Source organism: Cyanistes caeruleus, chromosome 26 (genome assembly GCF_971803275.1).
Source record: "Cyanistes caeruleus chromosome 26, bCyaCae1.hap1.1, whole genome shotgun sequence".
NCBI classification, from domain to species: Eukaryota; Metazoa; Chordata; class Aves; order Passeriformes; family Paridae; genus Cyanistes; species Cyanistes caeruleus.
This window is the reverse complement of record NC_141726.1, coordinates 2098395-2113607: the sequence shown is the minus strand read 5'-3', so window position 1 is coordinate 2113607 and position 15213 is coordinate 2098395. Positions and strand designations below refer to the sequence as shown.

The following is a 15213-nucleotide window of genomic DNA, read 5'->3' as shown; positions in this document are numbered from 1 at the left end:
GACCTTTGCTCTACACAGTGTCATTTTTCAAGAGCCACTAATGTCAGTATTTATATCAAATAGCATATATAGAAAATGTATCAAAGGATATATGTGTATATGGAGAAATGAGATTTTCCCTTGCTTTCAATGGAAACGAAAAATTATCAATATTTCAAAACACTTGCAATTGATAGGCTCATAAATGCAAATATTTCCTCTTTGACTTTCTCTTACAGATTTCAGATAAAGAATAATCAGTTAGCAGTCTCAAGGATATCTGAGGGTGGGGGATTTTAAAATAAAAACTTTATTGTAAAAATCAAAGTCAAGCAACGTGTGGACAGACTGGAAGAAAAAAGCTTCTCTTTTATTTGCCCCTAAGTGACATAAAAACAGGGAATTAACATAATTCCCTTTATCTTTGTTATGTCATAGGGTAAAAGGTTTTAAAAACAGTTTGTTAGGTAGTTACAGATTTAACCATATATTTTGAGACAGCAATTTTCACTGCCCATGACTCTCTTCAGCCTCTTGTTGACTGGGGTGTGTCCAGACACCGCTGTCACCCCTCCCAGCTGCAAAATCCGACACTTCCTTGGTTTCACAGAGTTGGTGACTGCCCCAAATCTAATTTGTCACGGTCTTGCTGCAGGGTCGCTGCCTTCGAGGGAGCTGACATCTCCTCCAACTTTACCATCACAAGCAAACTTAATCAGTATCCCTTGAGCTTCAGCTTCCAGCTTGTTTATACAGACAGTGCAAGAGAATTTTACCAAATGTAAATCACAAAAAAACTGCCAGTATTCAGAAAAGTCACCTCTAGAACTCCTTTTTTAAGGGAGGGGAGGGGAGGGGAAGGGAAGGGAAGGGAAGGGAAGGGAAGGGAAGGGAAGGGAAGGGAAGGGAAGGGAAGGGAAGGGAAGGGAAGGGAAGGGAAGGGAAGGGAAGGGAAGGGAAGGGAAGGGAAGGGAAGGGAAGGGAAGGGAAGGGAAGGGAAGGGAAGGGAAGGGAAGGGAAGGGAAGGGAAGGGAAGGGAAGGGAAGGGAAGGGAAGGGAAGGGAAGGGAAGGGAAGGGAAGGGAAGGGAAGGGAAGGGAAGGGAAGGGAAGGGAAGGGAAGGGAAGGGAAGGGAAGGGAAGGATGGCCATGTGCCCAGGAACAGTGGAAACCCATTTCTTAAAATCTTCTCGCAGACACATTACCAGAGCGCCGTCTACCGCGAGCGGGTGCTCCAAGCCCAAAACAAACCCCCTATTCCGCCCCCGAAGGGAACACAAAGTCCTTCCTGAACGAGAAAACACCACGCACACACAGCCGGCCGACATCTCCCGACACCGCGCAGCCCCAGCCCCGGCACCTCGGGCCGCCTCAGCTCGGCCGTGACCGCCTTTGGCCGCCCGGAGCCCGCCCGAACCGGCCCCGAGCCTGGCCCGAACCGGCCCCGAGCCCGCCCGAACCGGCCCCGAGCCCGCCCGAACCGGCCCCGAGCCTGGCCCGAGCCGGCCCCGAGCCCGCCCGGACCCGCCCCGAGCCCGCCCGGACCCGCCCCGAGCCCGCCCGAACCCTCCCCGAGCCCGCCCGAACCCTCCCCGAGCCCGCCCGAGCCCTCCCGGACGCGCCCCGAGCCCGCCCGGACCCTCCCCGAGCCCGCCCGGACCCTCCCCGAGCCCGCCCGGACCCTCCCCGAGCCCGCCCGGACCCTCCCCGAGCCCGCCCGAGCCCTCCCGGACCCGCCCCGAGCCCGCCCGAGCCCTCCCCGAGCCCGCCCGGACCCGCCCTGCAGCAGCAGGAACCGAGCTGAGCTGAGCCGAACTGCGCAACAAGACACAACGAGTTTTGGCTGTGTCTTCCAGCCAAAGGATGCGCCTATTTACACCTTCAGAGATAGGTAATCCAAGCAGAGGTACTGCCTTGGATTACTCTGTCCCCTCTTCCCATGCCTGGCGTAGTTGCCAAGGGGAAATTCAGCCAAGCAACAGCAACGCCCGGTGCCCAACAGTGCAAAGCTTTGAAAGGTACCTTGCAAGGGACTGCTTTATTCTTCAACAGAAATAAACTTTATTCCTTCTCCGAGCAGATGGGTTACCACTTTGCCTGTGCCCTCCCCTGTGAGCACCGTTCTTAAAAGCACACGGTTTGCAAAAAAAGATCACAGAACACCCACACCACTACAGGTTCAGAGGAAGAAAAACAGAAAAAAAAAGGCAGAAAAGTGAAGCCCAAATTGATGGTTTCCTCTACAAGTTCAATGCTTTTATTGGAGATACTGTGATACTGCCTTCCCTCTTCTCTAATAGGATCTCTCCCTGCAGCAGGTCAGCACAGGAAAGAGAGAAGTTCCTGCACAAGGAAGAAAACAATCCTTCCTCCTCCCCGGAACCATAAAATGTCTCACTAAAGCAACAACAGGTTATTAACACTCTCCTTGTATAGCAGCATCTGACTTAGTTCAGTAAACTAAAGAAATACTGTACTCCTTGCTAGAGACAAATTTAAATTTTAGAGCTAATATTGTGCAGGTAATAGTGAAAATGGCAGTATTATTTTTTGAGATGCCACCGTTTACCTTTAGTAGGTGCAACTATCCAAGAAAAAGGTAAATGACCAAAAAACCCACAACAAATCAAAACACAGAAAGCCACCACAACATGCACACCACAAGACAGAAGTTCAGAACACAATCTAAAGCTCTCTGTAAATGAAAAGGACAAGTCATCCCATCATTTGTATGCCTGTACTGTCTAGCGTCATCACCTGAAAATTGAGTATTCAATTCTGAGTCAGCTTTTAATTAAGATGAAAGCTAAGGCTGACTAAATGGGAATGTGGTATTAAACCTTTTTTTAAGTATACCATAAAGATAACATGGCTTTTCAAAGTTTGCTTAACCACACAGGCCTTTATAGACTTTTGTCTATAAAGACAAGCAAAAACAATAGTGTTACAGTTTGACTTTTTGATTTCATTTTATTAGCACAAAATCCTGTAGTGGGTGAAAAGAAAGAGAACATACGCATGTACTTAGAACATGGAAAACTCACTGCACAAATGGGGATTCTTTCTTCCTGTTATTTTGCCAATTACATCTCTTACCTTCAGAATTTGAACTGATAGTGCTTGAAAACTACAGAACCCAATCTTAGGAGCCTGCAGCACTTCCTTAAAAAAAGCTCTGCAGTTCCATTAGCAAAAAGGGACTCAGCCTAGATTTAAGAGAACAGACCTAGAGCGCTTGAATTCCAGTTTCCTGCTGTAAAAAACCCATTTACACAGTATGTGCATACACTCCAATGTTAATGCATGTATATTCATTTTTACATAGATCAGTGGAAGTTCATACTATAAGCACAGAAGCAGTCCCATGGTTATTTCTGACCACATAAATACACCACTTGCAGAGATCACTTCAATTAATTCTTCCTGCAGAAACTTTTATAGTGGGACTTGTAGAGTTGGTCCAATGGCTTTGCAACACCTATACACACATAGGGACAGGTAAAAGGAGGCAAGGTCTTTATGGGCCAGTGGCTGGGCTTCCTGCACAGCAAGGCTGGTGTACAGAATGACATTTGCAGTACTAATACAAATAAATTAAAGAATTTACATATACTGCCCACAGTATGAAAGTCAGCAGAATTTACAAAATCAGAAAAACCCCTATTCTAGTCAGATTGCACAGCGACAAACAAGAGGGTGTTTGTCATAGTACAGAATCAATGTACTTTCAAAGTCCAGTACTATTAGTAAATTATGGCACAGTGAACTTAATTGCCATGCACAGATAACACCCTCACGTTTTGCTAGGAATTGTCTTGATTATCAGTCAGAGAGTGGAAAAAGATCCAACATCAAAACTCAGTAACTTTGTCTTTTCTTTGCTTGGGAATAGCTGAAAGTGGCTGCTTTATTCCAACAGATGGCAGATATTTCAGTTTAGTTAGCCATGCAGTTGTTTCATGAATAGGATTAATCACACAGATTTATGACATCCATGTTTTTGCAAAAGAGAGCAGGTAGTTTATTTCTGCTTTTAATCCTTTCCTTCCATCAAAGAGGACATACCAAGAAGTGTGGTCTGAAAGCAAAGTATCACTATCTCTTAAAATGAAGCTCCAGGTCAGTTCTCTAAACAAACACATGATCACTAGAACAGGGCTCTCTATCTTGCATCCACTTAACAAGCACAGAATTCATGAGAACTATGAGCACACCAGCAAGAACAAGAACTACTTAATGGAATGATTTGTGAGACCAGCCTCAGCAAGCAAAAAGCCTGAGTTTCACAAGCCTTAATAACACCAATTTTGTTTTTGCATGACAGGAGGTAAACTTAAACAAAAGAGAATATTCTACAGATTAATTTAAACAAAAATTTAAAAAATTAAGCAAGTAAGTGACTGTTCAGTGTTTCACACAAAACCCAACTCAATTGTTTGTAAGTTTTGACCAGGCAATCAGTCAGACACAGGCTGTTAAAAGAGGACTCCAAACTGAAAACCTACTGCATTTGCAACACAGCTGAATTCAAACTGGCATTTCTAACTCCACTGGCCTCAAAGTATTTTCACAGTAGTTTCAGTTGCCCAATACAAGTTACAATCTGCTGTTCCACAGTTAGGACCTCTCTCCTCTGAAACATACTTCAGGCTTTCAGACTACTCTTCTCTTGTTCCACAAAACTTTGGAGTGAAGAGCTGACAAGTCTATCCAAGGTCTTTAGCTTTCCTCTAGACTGCATTCCTAGGTGTGCCATTGTGAGTCACTGCTTTCATATTTGAGGTGCTTGATTGATGGTTGCAGATCCTGTGGGAGGCAACACCTACTTCAAAAACTTCATGAATGGCTTTGCGGAAGCAATGAAAATTGTAGTCTATCAAACCTGTCAAGGAGAGGAAAAACTGTGTTCAAATTGGCATATTTATAAACAGAGCTTCAAAATCAATATAAAATTTAACCAGTAGGTATTCTGCTACTTATTCAGTATAAACTTGGACACAGAAGATTTAGTATATGATGCTAAGTATTTATTTGGACATTTATTTTGCTAGTATTTGTTTGGACTGTCTCAGTTTGTGATAAAAAGGTACTCATTTGGAATGCAAGGAGTATATTGATGATCAAACAGTAGGTAAAGGGACTACTGATTCCACTAGAACAGATGGTAGAGACACAGCTCACGTCAGCTACACAAGTCATTTTGGCAGGAGGACAGTGATTAAAGTGATGATTCACAAATTTGAAAATATGACCTCATTATATCCATCTCCAAGAAATAAAAAAATTCCTCCTCTAAGAAACTACACAAATTTAGTCACACAAAAATCAAGGTGACTTGAAAAGTCATATTAATATTTTACAGCTGATAAAAAAATACTAGATAAAAGCTTTTCAATAGCAGGGAACTTCTTACCTTTGCGCTCAAAACTCTCTTCTCTAAGAATGCAAACTAATGCCAAAAACTTTGTTACTTCCTTTAAGTACAGGACTGTTGTGTTATTGAGCTTGATAATTGCCATTGACTCTTTATCATAAGCACTTCCAGTGCCATCTTCTTTTAACCTAAAAAAGAACAAGTTAACACAAGGCATAATCTAATAGGCATACATATTTAACTTCCAAGGCAAATAGCTGTCAAATGCAGTTAGAAGAATATTACTCACACTGAACTAAGCAAATGGAGAACCTGCAATGCAGGTCTTAATACTATCAGTGAGTAAGACCTTAAGTTTCTCAGGAAAGCCAGACCTAAACAGAGCAGAGGCTTTCATTAGATACTGTCTTTATAGATGTTTTATTAGATTAGACTTTATTAGATACTCTCTATCATAGATGAGCAGAGAAGAACAAGCTACCAGTGTGAATTCTTTTGGTGTCAATGGAGTGCCATCTCAGTGGAATTACTTCTGGTAAATTAATACAAAGGCTTAATTAGTGAGGCTGGGGCAGAGGATGCAACATGGAGCAGGACACATTTTGGTCTTAAGCTAAACCAGCCTGCATTTACAAGAAGAGATGAGGATGATGTTTTCTATCTCCAAGTTATTAGTGTTAGTTAAATTACTATAGACACAAATGATGTATCACAAGTTACTTGTAAGCACTCCTGAAGAAAAACCCCAAACCAAACAGTTACACAACCCTGGATCAGGGATGGATCAACCCATCAGGAGACAGACCATTAAATGCTGTGGTACTTTCTTGGTAGCACTGCATTTTCTAGGCTATAATCACAAAGATTAACATAAGTTAAATTCTAAGGTAAGTTAAGTTCTAAGGTAAGTTAGCACTTCTTCAGAACCACTTCAGAAGTCCAGTGGGAAGTATAATCCTGCTGTAAATTGTGAAATATAAGCACTATAAGCATCCCTCATAGAAAGGAGGAGATGAGTTGAGCTCACAAATATTATTTTGTTCAGACTGCAGCAAGTCTCAAAACAATGTCACTGCAAGTTACACTTATGGCACGAGACTGACCCCAGTTATTTGCAGGTATTTATGTACTTGCATCCACCATGCCAAACAAGACACAGCAGTATTCAGATTTTACATGAAACAATTTCTACAAATATCAGATAACTGTAGGGCCATGACTGGAGGGAAACAAACCAAGTAAAAATGCTGCCAAATCATTTGGATTTATTTTAGTTACTCACAGAACCAATGTGCTCTAAAACAAATTGATAGCATTTTGCTGCATGACAAAGCCAGCACCAAATGCACAGTTTTCAGCCTATTCTACACCTTCTGAGGACTTTTTTTTTTCCCTAAGAGTGTTCACCACTTACCCATATATACAGGAAACATCTATCACTACATCAATCATGTCACAGCACAACTCATATGACTGCATGTCCACAGGGGAACTGTCTGTTGCAATGTAGATTTTGCTGACTACATCGAAGAGAAAAGCTTTTTCAATGCCTGAATTCTTCAGAAAGAGAAAGAATTCAGATTAATTTTTAAAATAACTGCATTTTTAAAATCTCATGTAGAATTCATACATTTTCACATTCTTAGTAGCAGAAAATGGTTTAAATATAAGCAATTTAGAGGCTTAAGACAGATTCAAGATTTAGAGCATATACTTTATAAATACAATACCATTGTTGCCATAGTACATATAAACATCACATAGCTGACAAAAATAAAGCTAGGGACTGTTACAATTCTTTTCAGTTTATATTTAACTAATCATTATTAAGGTTACATTTTACTATGCTTCCAGAATCCATATTCAGCAATTTACCTTTTCTGTGTTTCTATTAACACTGGAAGAGCCATAATTCACATCCCACTAAGGGACTGGGCTCAGAGATGAGATATTTCATAGTAATATGCTGACTCTTAAATTTTATGCTTATAGTATCTTGGCAGTTCAGCTTCTGCATGAACTGCCAAGCAGTTTTACACACAGAGTAGCTAAGTCAGCTTCTGAAGTTAAAAATCCATGGAAAGTACCACATAATGACTATGGAAAATCACAGTGCCATTTGTAACTGAGCACTTTGGTGAACTGCATATGCTCATACAAAGTTCAGAAGCCTTCTATGGTTCAATTTACCACAAATACACTACTGGCAAAGCTTTTTTTCCTATTTATGCACCTGAAGCATTCCTTATCTCTTCCTAGCTAGCCTGAATAGCCAGGACAGTGTCCTGAGGACATCCACACAACCCTTCTGGCATCAGGATTACACTCCACATCCTCATGGCACTGAGCAAGGTCAACATCCCCTTTATCCACTGGGCCAGGTTATTACAAACAGTCCTCTACCAAACAAGCATTATATGGTAGCATGGGGTGACATGTCTAAATGCACAGCTCCTCCTGGATAGAAATGTTTTTATCTCTGTTCTGCATGCCTGCAACAGCCTCACAGCTTAAATGAAACGGTCTTGTCTCTAGGGTGATATTTTTGTTTGATTAATAGTAAAGAGCAGCAAATTTCTATGACACTAATTCCATAAGGAATGCAAACACTAAAAGAATAAGGACAAAAGTCTCACAGGTCATATGAAATAAACAGCTAAGTCCAAGGCCAAGTTCATATTATCAAAAAAATCTCTTGCCAGTATTGCTACATTTGCCTTAGCAAAGTAATCAGTATACTCTGCTGGCAGGAAACTTCCATCAGCTGTTATAACCAGGCAAACTACACTTTGTCAATATTTAGAGAAACCCCGCAAAGCACACACCAGTACAATTTAACTGTGGTGAAGAGCTTTTAATATAGAAAACCAGGTCAGCAGAGTACACCTACATGAGTACTACCCAAATCTAGCCAGCCATCTTTAGCAGAAGAACTTGCTTTACCATTCTGCATATTTCATTCAAAGTTCTCTTAGATGAACACTTACTGATATGAAGATATTAAGTAGATTTTCCAGGGTTGGCAGCTGTGGAATGAGCTTCTGTACCACTTTACTGAAGGCTTCAAATATTGAATGGTCATAGATACTGGTCAAATAAAAGCTGAGATGAGGAGGGAGAGCAAAGAAAGAAAAAAAGAAAAAGAAGATTCAAGAGTATTTCAGAATTGCAATAGAAATGTTGAAGTTGTTTTCTAACATTCAGACCTGCTATTTTGTTTGGGATGCCTATATCACAAATATATCTGGACATTGCACAAAGAATCTAAGTTCTGAGCAGCTAGAAACAGATTTTCCCCATCCTCAAGAGATGAGAGACCAAATTTGAACAGTTAGAACACACTTAGCCCAGAGAATACTTATCACAAAGGTGTAAAAATGCTTAATTAGATTTCTTCCAGTCCCATTCCCAGCCTTCCACTTTTTTCACAGTAACATAGTAACTGGCTCCACAAGAATCAAAATAACAACAAAACCAGAGAAAAGATAGCTTGTTTTAAAGGTGTTTGTAGAAGATACCTTAAAAATGAGCCAAATCTCAAGTAACAGATTAAGCTTTTAGAACCAATGACACTAATCACAGGGAAAAGCCAGCGCAAGTCAGGATTAGAAGGCAGAGAGGTTCCCCTCTCTTTTCCCCGCCCCTCCAGCCGATGTGTGCAAATTTGTTACAAATCTGTTACACTGAATGAGAAAGACTTTCAATTCTCACCTAGTATGGATAAATCTGGGATTGGAATCTGATACAGTAACCTGCCTCTTTTTCAGTCAACCTAACAGCTGAGGTTCGTCCATAAATTCAGCAGTGTATCTTGTGTTAATACAAGTTGGTTCAATATTAAACTACCCAGACCTCGCTCCAGTAGTATTACATCTAAAAGCCTTTAATCTGTATGCATATCAGCAACAGTATGAATCACATATGCCAGAGTCTTTAACTCACCTAAGGTGAAGTTTTTCAAGCCCAGCATCTGTAAGATCATCATTAGCCCTCTGATGAATATCCCTCTGAGTTTCTATTTTATGGTCATCTGATAAACCATCAACTTTATGAATAAAAACTTCAAAGTTCATTTCTGGGTTGACCTTGTAGGCTTTTGAAACTGTAATGTGGAGTCTTGTTAAAGCTTCCATGTAGTCATCCTGTAAATCAGTTTTGGCAGGAGTGAATGACAAAGTTTCTGCCTCATAACTATTCCATTCTGCACAAAGACAATATATTTCAGTGCAAGAACTTCACTTCTGTGACTAAACAGAGCTATGGGAGAAGAGAATACCTTGATGTGTCATAAATCCAAGCAGTTTAGATTCTTTATGCCAATTAAGTTTCATCAGCTATAAGAGGCTCAGCTACACAAAACCTTCAGAGCAAAAGGTGGGTCACACTTCAACTCCAGCACAAGACAGCAGTGATCTCCAAGATCTCCAAGATCACATCCAAGATGGTCCTAACAACCTGGTAACATCCCATGGTGCAATTCCTAGGTTTATTAGAAGCTACCAGATACCCAGTGGTACCAACACTAGAAACTGAGGTCAGAAGTGTGCTGTTATTAGTTGAACTCCAGAATAACAGGAGGGATAATTCAGACCATCTAGGCGAGCAGCTTCTCGCTGTTATTACAAAGCATCTCAGTTCAGAGTACGAGCCCTTTTCCACTCTCTCCACCAGTACCATATGTCCAGTCACTTCATCAAAATAAAACCACACACCAGAAGTCAGATTGCCAATGTATCTCTCCATACACAGCAGAAACCTTATGAATTTATCTAAAAAGATAAATTACTGGCCTCTCAATCATTCCTTTCGCACAAAAAGCAAAAATAAAACTTCCTTGTGATTTGTATTTACCTGGGCATCAATAACATATATTAGAGCACCTGTTCCTCTGAAGATCATCTCATAATCAAATGTTGGATCAAAAAAGTCCATCTGTCCAGGAAAATCCCATATTTGGAAGTTTACAAATGAACTGTTGGAAATATCATCCTTGTAGATTTTGTTGGTACTTTCCAAGAACAGAGTCTCATTGGGAGACATTTTGTGAAACACCACCTGTTAAAAGAACACAAATAATAGTGTAGATTTTACCTTATTAAAAGAAATTAGTGAAAGATTTGTGACTTTAATTCTACAAATAGGTTTATCCGTTCTAAAATGTACAGCTTTCTTTTGGTAGATAGACAGCTTCCTGCATTAACTAAGGAAATTACCTATCCTCTAAAAGAACCAAGCAACTGAACACAGTTGAACATTTTCACAAGTCCAAATAACACTACTGGCTGAAGACACAGACATCCAAGTTTTTTAGGGTTTTTTTTTTTCTTTCTTTCTCTTTCTTTTTCTTTCTTTCTTTCCCTGCAATGCTAGCACTGTGTTTTCAAATTCTATTATATTCAGACCTGATACAAAGTCAATTAAATAACTGCAAGCTTTTAAGAACCTTTCCTTTCCAGTCTTAGAAATTCCTAAAGGGAACTTCGCTTTTAGTCTGGTGTCAAGTGTTAAAACACAATAAAATCAGATGGATCCTAAACTACAGAAGGAGCATACAGAAATAACATCTCAGAGATCCAAACAGCTAGGTAGTTTGTCATCTATTCACAACTCCTTTTGAGTAGACAATCACAGAATGGGTAAGCTTGGAAAGAGCACAGTGGGGTCATCTGATCCACCCTCCCTGGGCAGCCTGTTCCAAGGCTCAGGCATCCACACAGTAAATAAGCAATTCTTCATACGTAGGTGGAACTTCCTGTGAAAGTTCACTAAAGAAAGGATGAAGGATTTCACACTAGACGGTAAAAACAGTTTAGCTGCAGGATGACAAACATGCTCATTGCTAGAATACAAAAAGCCCCACTGGGATTTTAGCCCTTCCTTTTACAGAACCAGCAAAAGCAGTCTGTTGCAAAAACAGTGTCAACAGAGAACGCTGTGCTAATGCAACCCAACTAGACAATATCAAAGTTACTCCAAACAACGTACTCCAAATAATGCAGTCACACACTGGGACTGCAAAGAATAAAGGATTTTCATATACAGCACTTGGTAAACCTAAAAACTTCACAATAGGCACTGTAAACTTGGTAATTTTGGTTTCTTCAAGTGTTTCATACAGTTACAGAAGTCATCCATTAGGGATCTGATGCACAAACTCAAATAACCTGCAAGACAAACAGCTCCACACCCAGTAAAGTTTAGTGAGGTTCAAAGTATTATTTCAGCCTAGGTTTTTAAGGCTGAGGGAAAGAATTTATTTCCTTGGGCCAAACATCTTAAGAGGCCAGGGTCTAAATGAGGTTTTAAACAGCAGGACATTTGCATGGAGAAGTAAGAATAGTTCTAGATACATAGCAGCTGTACTGCATTCTTCCAGGTTTGCAGCATACTTTTAAAGTATTCTGAAATTAACATTTCTTTTGGAACTCCTCCCACAAGAGCAGGACAGAATTAGTAAATTCAATTTAAAGCTGATAAGTGTCTGGGAAGCAACATTGTCACCTCCTTTTTCCTTTTTTCCCAAAATAGCACACTTCATCAGATTGATGTTCTCCACCTGAACTCTTTCCAGTTTCCTATTACATCAGTACAGTAAGTCCAGTTATGCAAGTCTGCACAAAAATTTGTTTATGAACCGAAGTAAACACCACATTCCCAAAATCTATCTACAATTTGCTAATGAATATTCATAGGTTACACCAGCATAGAAAATACTGGTGACCAAATACAATTGACCAAAGGGGAAAAAAGAGTCCCTCCCTAGAACCATGGCTTTTTCTTGTCAATATGTCTCTCAGTAGAAGCATAAAATTATTTAGTAATTCATGTTTTTCACAGAAATTTTTAGATAATCACAAAGCCAATGCTTTCCCCAATACCGTGTTTATTTTGCATATACCGCTACTTTCTGACAAGGGGATCAACAGCTAGTGTCCAGACAGAAGGGTTTGGTCTGGTTATGACTATTGTCAAATTAGATTTAAGAGCAGGAACATTGTTTAATAAGAAATTTCTTGATTAATATTAGAGTTTGCTCAGGCAGCATCACAATGAGCTCCTAGGTACCAGAATCACAGCCTCCAATTCCTAAGTAAGATTAGCAAAAGATAAATTCTACGTCCTCTAATTCCATATTCAACATGATAATATTCTTTTCCTATACAACTACTGGAATAGACCCACAAAGAATTGCAGACTACCAATCCTGGCCATAAAAAAAGTCCAAAAGCTACATCTATAAAGAGACTTGTAATTTCTTAAAATCTATCTCCAATTTGGAGTTACTGTCTTCCTCTAGCTTTTAGGGGTCAGTTTTTTCCAGAAGTGGATAATACAATAAGATCTCTAATAAGAGTCTACAACGAATACCATTCACATGACTAAAAGAAATGGAAAAAGGCTTTCAGTGAAAGCAGTACATTTGCACATACAGTGGGAGCATTTGACCTAAATAATGAGAAATAACTGCTAAGGCTAAAAAGCAACAACAGTCCAGTCTACCACTGTATTTCAGCATAGCACAATGGAAAAGATTTCTCACTAACAGTCTGAAATTATCTTAGAACTCATTGCTTTACTGCACTCTATGGATTACCAAGCAGTCTGCACAAGATTGCTAAAAGAAGCAGATGCATACCTGCTACACTGCAATGTCCAAAAAGGCTTCTCTGCACAAAACCTTTATAGAAATCTCTGCAGGTTTTCACACTTGCATCTGAAACAAATTTGAGGCCCTTAAGTCTAGTGCTGACTCACGAATTTCACTAGTAACATCTTCCCATAAAAACACCACCTGAAAAGTTCACAAGAGGGACTGCAAACATAAAATTCGCACTGAGGAGCAAAGATTGTTCTGAGTGCTACAATTCTACTGAGCTACGTGGCAAATGAAAATTTAGTTTTGTCTTATTTTTATTAAGAAGCACTAGTGACTTCACAAAGCCACCAACAAACCTAAGGCACCGGAACTGCTGTATTTCCTCCCTGACAAGTGACTCTCGGTTAGTCCGTCCAGCAAACTAAAGAAAACGAGAGGCTGTCTTTCTACTCGCACAAAAGCAGAAGTCTCCTTCAAAGCATCAAAGGGCAGCACAACAGCTCCAATCTTCTTCCCAGTGGAAGCACTAGCTAAATACCACACACCTGCACCACGTAAGAAAACACCTCGTGATAAATTTCACACCGGTATCTTCACTTTTTACTTCTGAAGCTTTAAAAGTGAAGAAATACAAGCGCTACGACCTATGCTACACAACCTTCCTCTCTAGGGCAGATGATCAGAGTCCATTCTGGAAAGTAAACGTCTTTAAGCAGGAGGCTCCCGTCGCTCCAACTTCGCCACTTGGGCCCACAATAAAAAGTAGAAATTGCCCGAACAGCAGCACAGCAGGGAGAACCAGCTCGGCGCCGGAGAGGCAGCGCGGCAGGCAGAGGCGGGGAGCCGCCGGCTGCCCCTCACCTTCTGGATGGAAGACTTCCCGCTGCGCCGCAGCCCCATGAGGAGAATCCGCGGCTTGGAGTCTGCCCCGCCCGCGCCGCCGCCAGGCCCGCCCGCGCCGCCCCCGGGCCCACCGGGCCCCGGGCCTCCCTCCAGCTCCGCCTCCTCCTCCTCCTCCCCGTAGCCGAAGTCCTTGGGGAACGAGTCCGCAGCCCCGAAGCTCCCCCCAACCAGCGCCGGCTCCTCGGCTGTGCCTGGCGCGCCCGCCCCGCCGAACTGCAGCGCCATGTCCGCCCGAGCCCGCCGCCCGCCAGCGCCCGTCCCGGGGCCTCCTTCTGCTCGCCCGGCCCAGCCCAGCCCAGCCCAGCCCAGCCCGCCCCGGCCCAGCCCGGCCCGGATTGGCCGCTGGCAGGCTCCGCGCCGCCGATTGGCCCGGCCGGCCAGCGAGGTAGGAAGGCTCCGGTCAGACGACCCGAGTCACCTGACGGCGCCGCCGCACGTGAGCGGGAGGGGCGGAGCGCGCGGCCCCGGGCGGAGCGCGCGGCCCCGGGCGGAGCGCGCGGCCCCGGGCGGAGCGCGCGGCCCCGGGCGGAGCGCGCGGCCCCGGGCGGAGCGCGCGGCCCCGGGCGGAGCGCGCGGCCCCGGGCGGAGCGCGCGGCCCCGGGCGGAGCGCGCGGCCCATCGCAGCCCCGGAGCGAGGCCGCACGTCCCGCCCCTCCAGGCGCAAACACAGCCGGCAGCCGGCCCGTAACAAAACGTTACCTTGTGAAGAAATACTCTTCATTAGACACTGTCATTAATTTTCTTCTAGCAGCCCTGGTGCAAGCAGGCACTGAGCTGAAGTTTTAACAAATATTTGTTATTTCGTCGCAATCCTAATTCAAGGTTCGCAACATCCAAGTGCTTTCAGAGGGAAGCTAATAGAGTCATGAAAACTGGATGTTTGCGTTACTTCCCTGGCACCCGACAGCTCAAGCCGGGAGTCCATGCCCTGTGATGGCTTGACCAACACCTTGACCTGCCGTGCTGCTTCTTTGGCAGGACATGACAGTCATTTAAAAACACATTCAGCCGGACAATACCTTTCCCACAGCATTACCCTCTCCCTACTTCCACCTGGTGCAACTTAATGCTCTATGTTACATTCAAGGGAGATTTCATCTGCCCTTTGTTCCAGAGGTTGGGGAAATTTTTTTTTGCTTTTCTTGTTTGGCGTTGGTTTGTTGGTTCAGGGTGGTTGTTTCCTAATTAATGCTTTAGAGACTTAAAACAGTATTTTCCCCTCATTTTACCTCTCTTCTGGTCTCAAGTCAATATATACAATAGTAAGGTAAGCAATTATTACATTCACTAGCCCTTGATCACAATGACTAACAAAGTTCTGATCTATCCTACCGCATTTTCAAGATAGTTTAACTTCCTTA

General features: G+C 42.5%; 1 protein-coding gene and 1 long non-coding RNA gene across 3 annotated transcripts; both read right to left on the bottom strand.

Moving 5' to 3' along the window:
- Positions 1-258: 258 nt before the first annotated feature.
- On the bottom strand, positions 259-1415 carry LOC147649256 (uncharacterized). The gene is made up of 2 exons (XR_015279347.1): positions 1184-1415; positions 259-722 (listed from the first exon to the last, which is right to left on the bottom strand). It is a non-coding gene; the product is annotated as an uncharacterized LOC147649256 (long non-coding RNA).
- Positions 1416-2928: 1513 nt separating this feature from the next.
- Positions 2929-14102, bottom strand: RRAGC (Ras related GTP binding C). Of its 2 annotated transcripts, XM_023940998.2 has the most exons (7): positions 13811-14102; positions 10204-10407; positions 9295-9494; positions 8340-8454; positions 6767-6909; positions 5392-5540; positions 2929-4860 (listed from the first exon to the last, which is right to left on the bottom strand). In XM_023940998.2, exons 1-7 carry the CDS (start codon positions 14075-14077, stop codon positions 4709-4711), a joined length of 1230 nt encoding a protein of 409 aa, XP_023796766.2. In that variant the 5' UTR covers positions 14078-14102; the 3' UTR covers positions 2929-4708. The 2 variants fall into 2 exon arrangements, with proteins under 2 accessions (XP_023796766.2, XP_086719738.1); XM_086863612.1 differs by lacking the exon at positions 2929-4860 and having other exon boundaries at positions 5504-5726.
- Positions 14103-15213: the final 1111 nt, after the last annotated feature.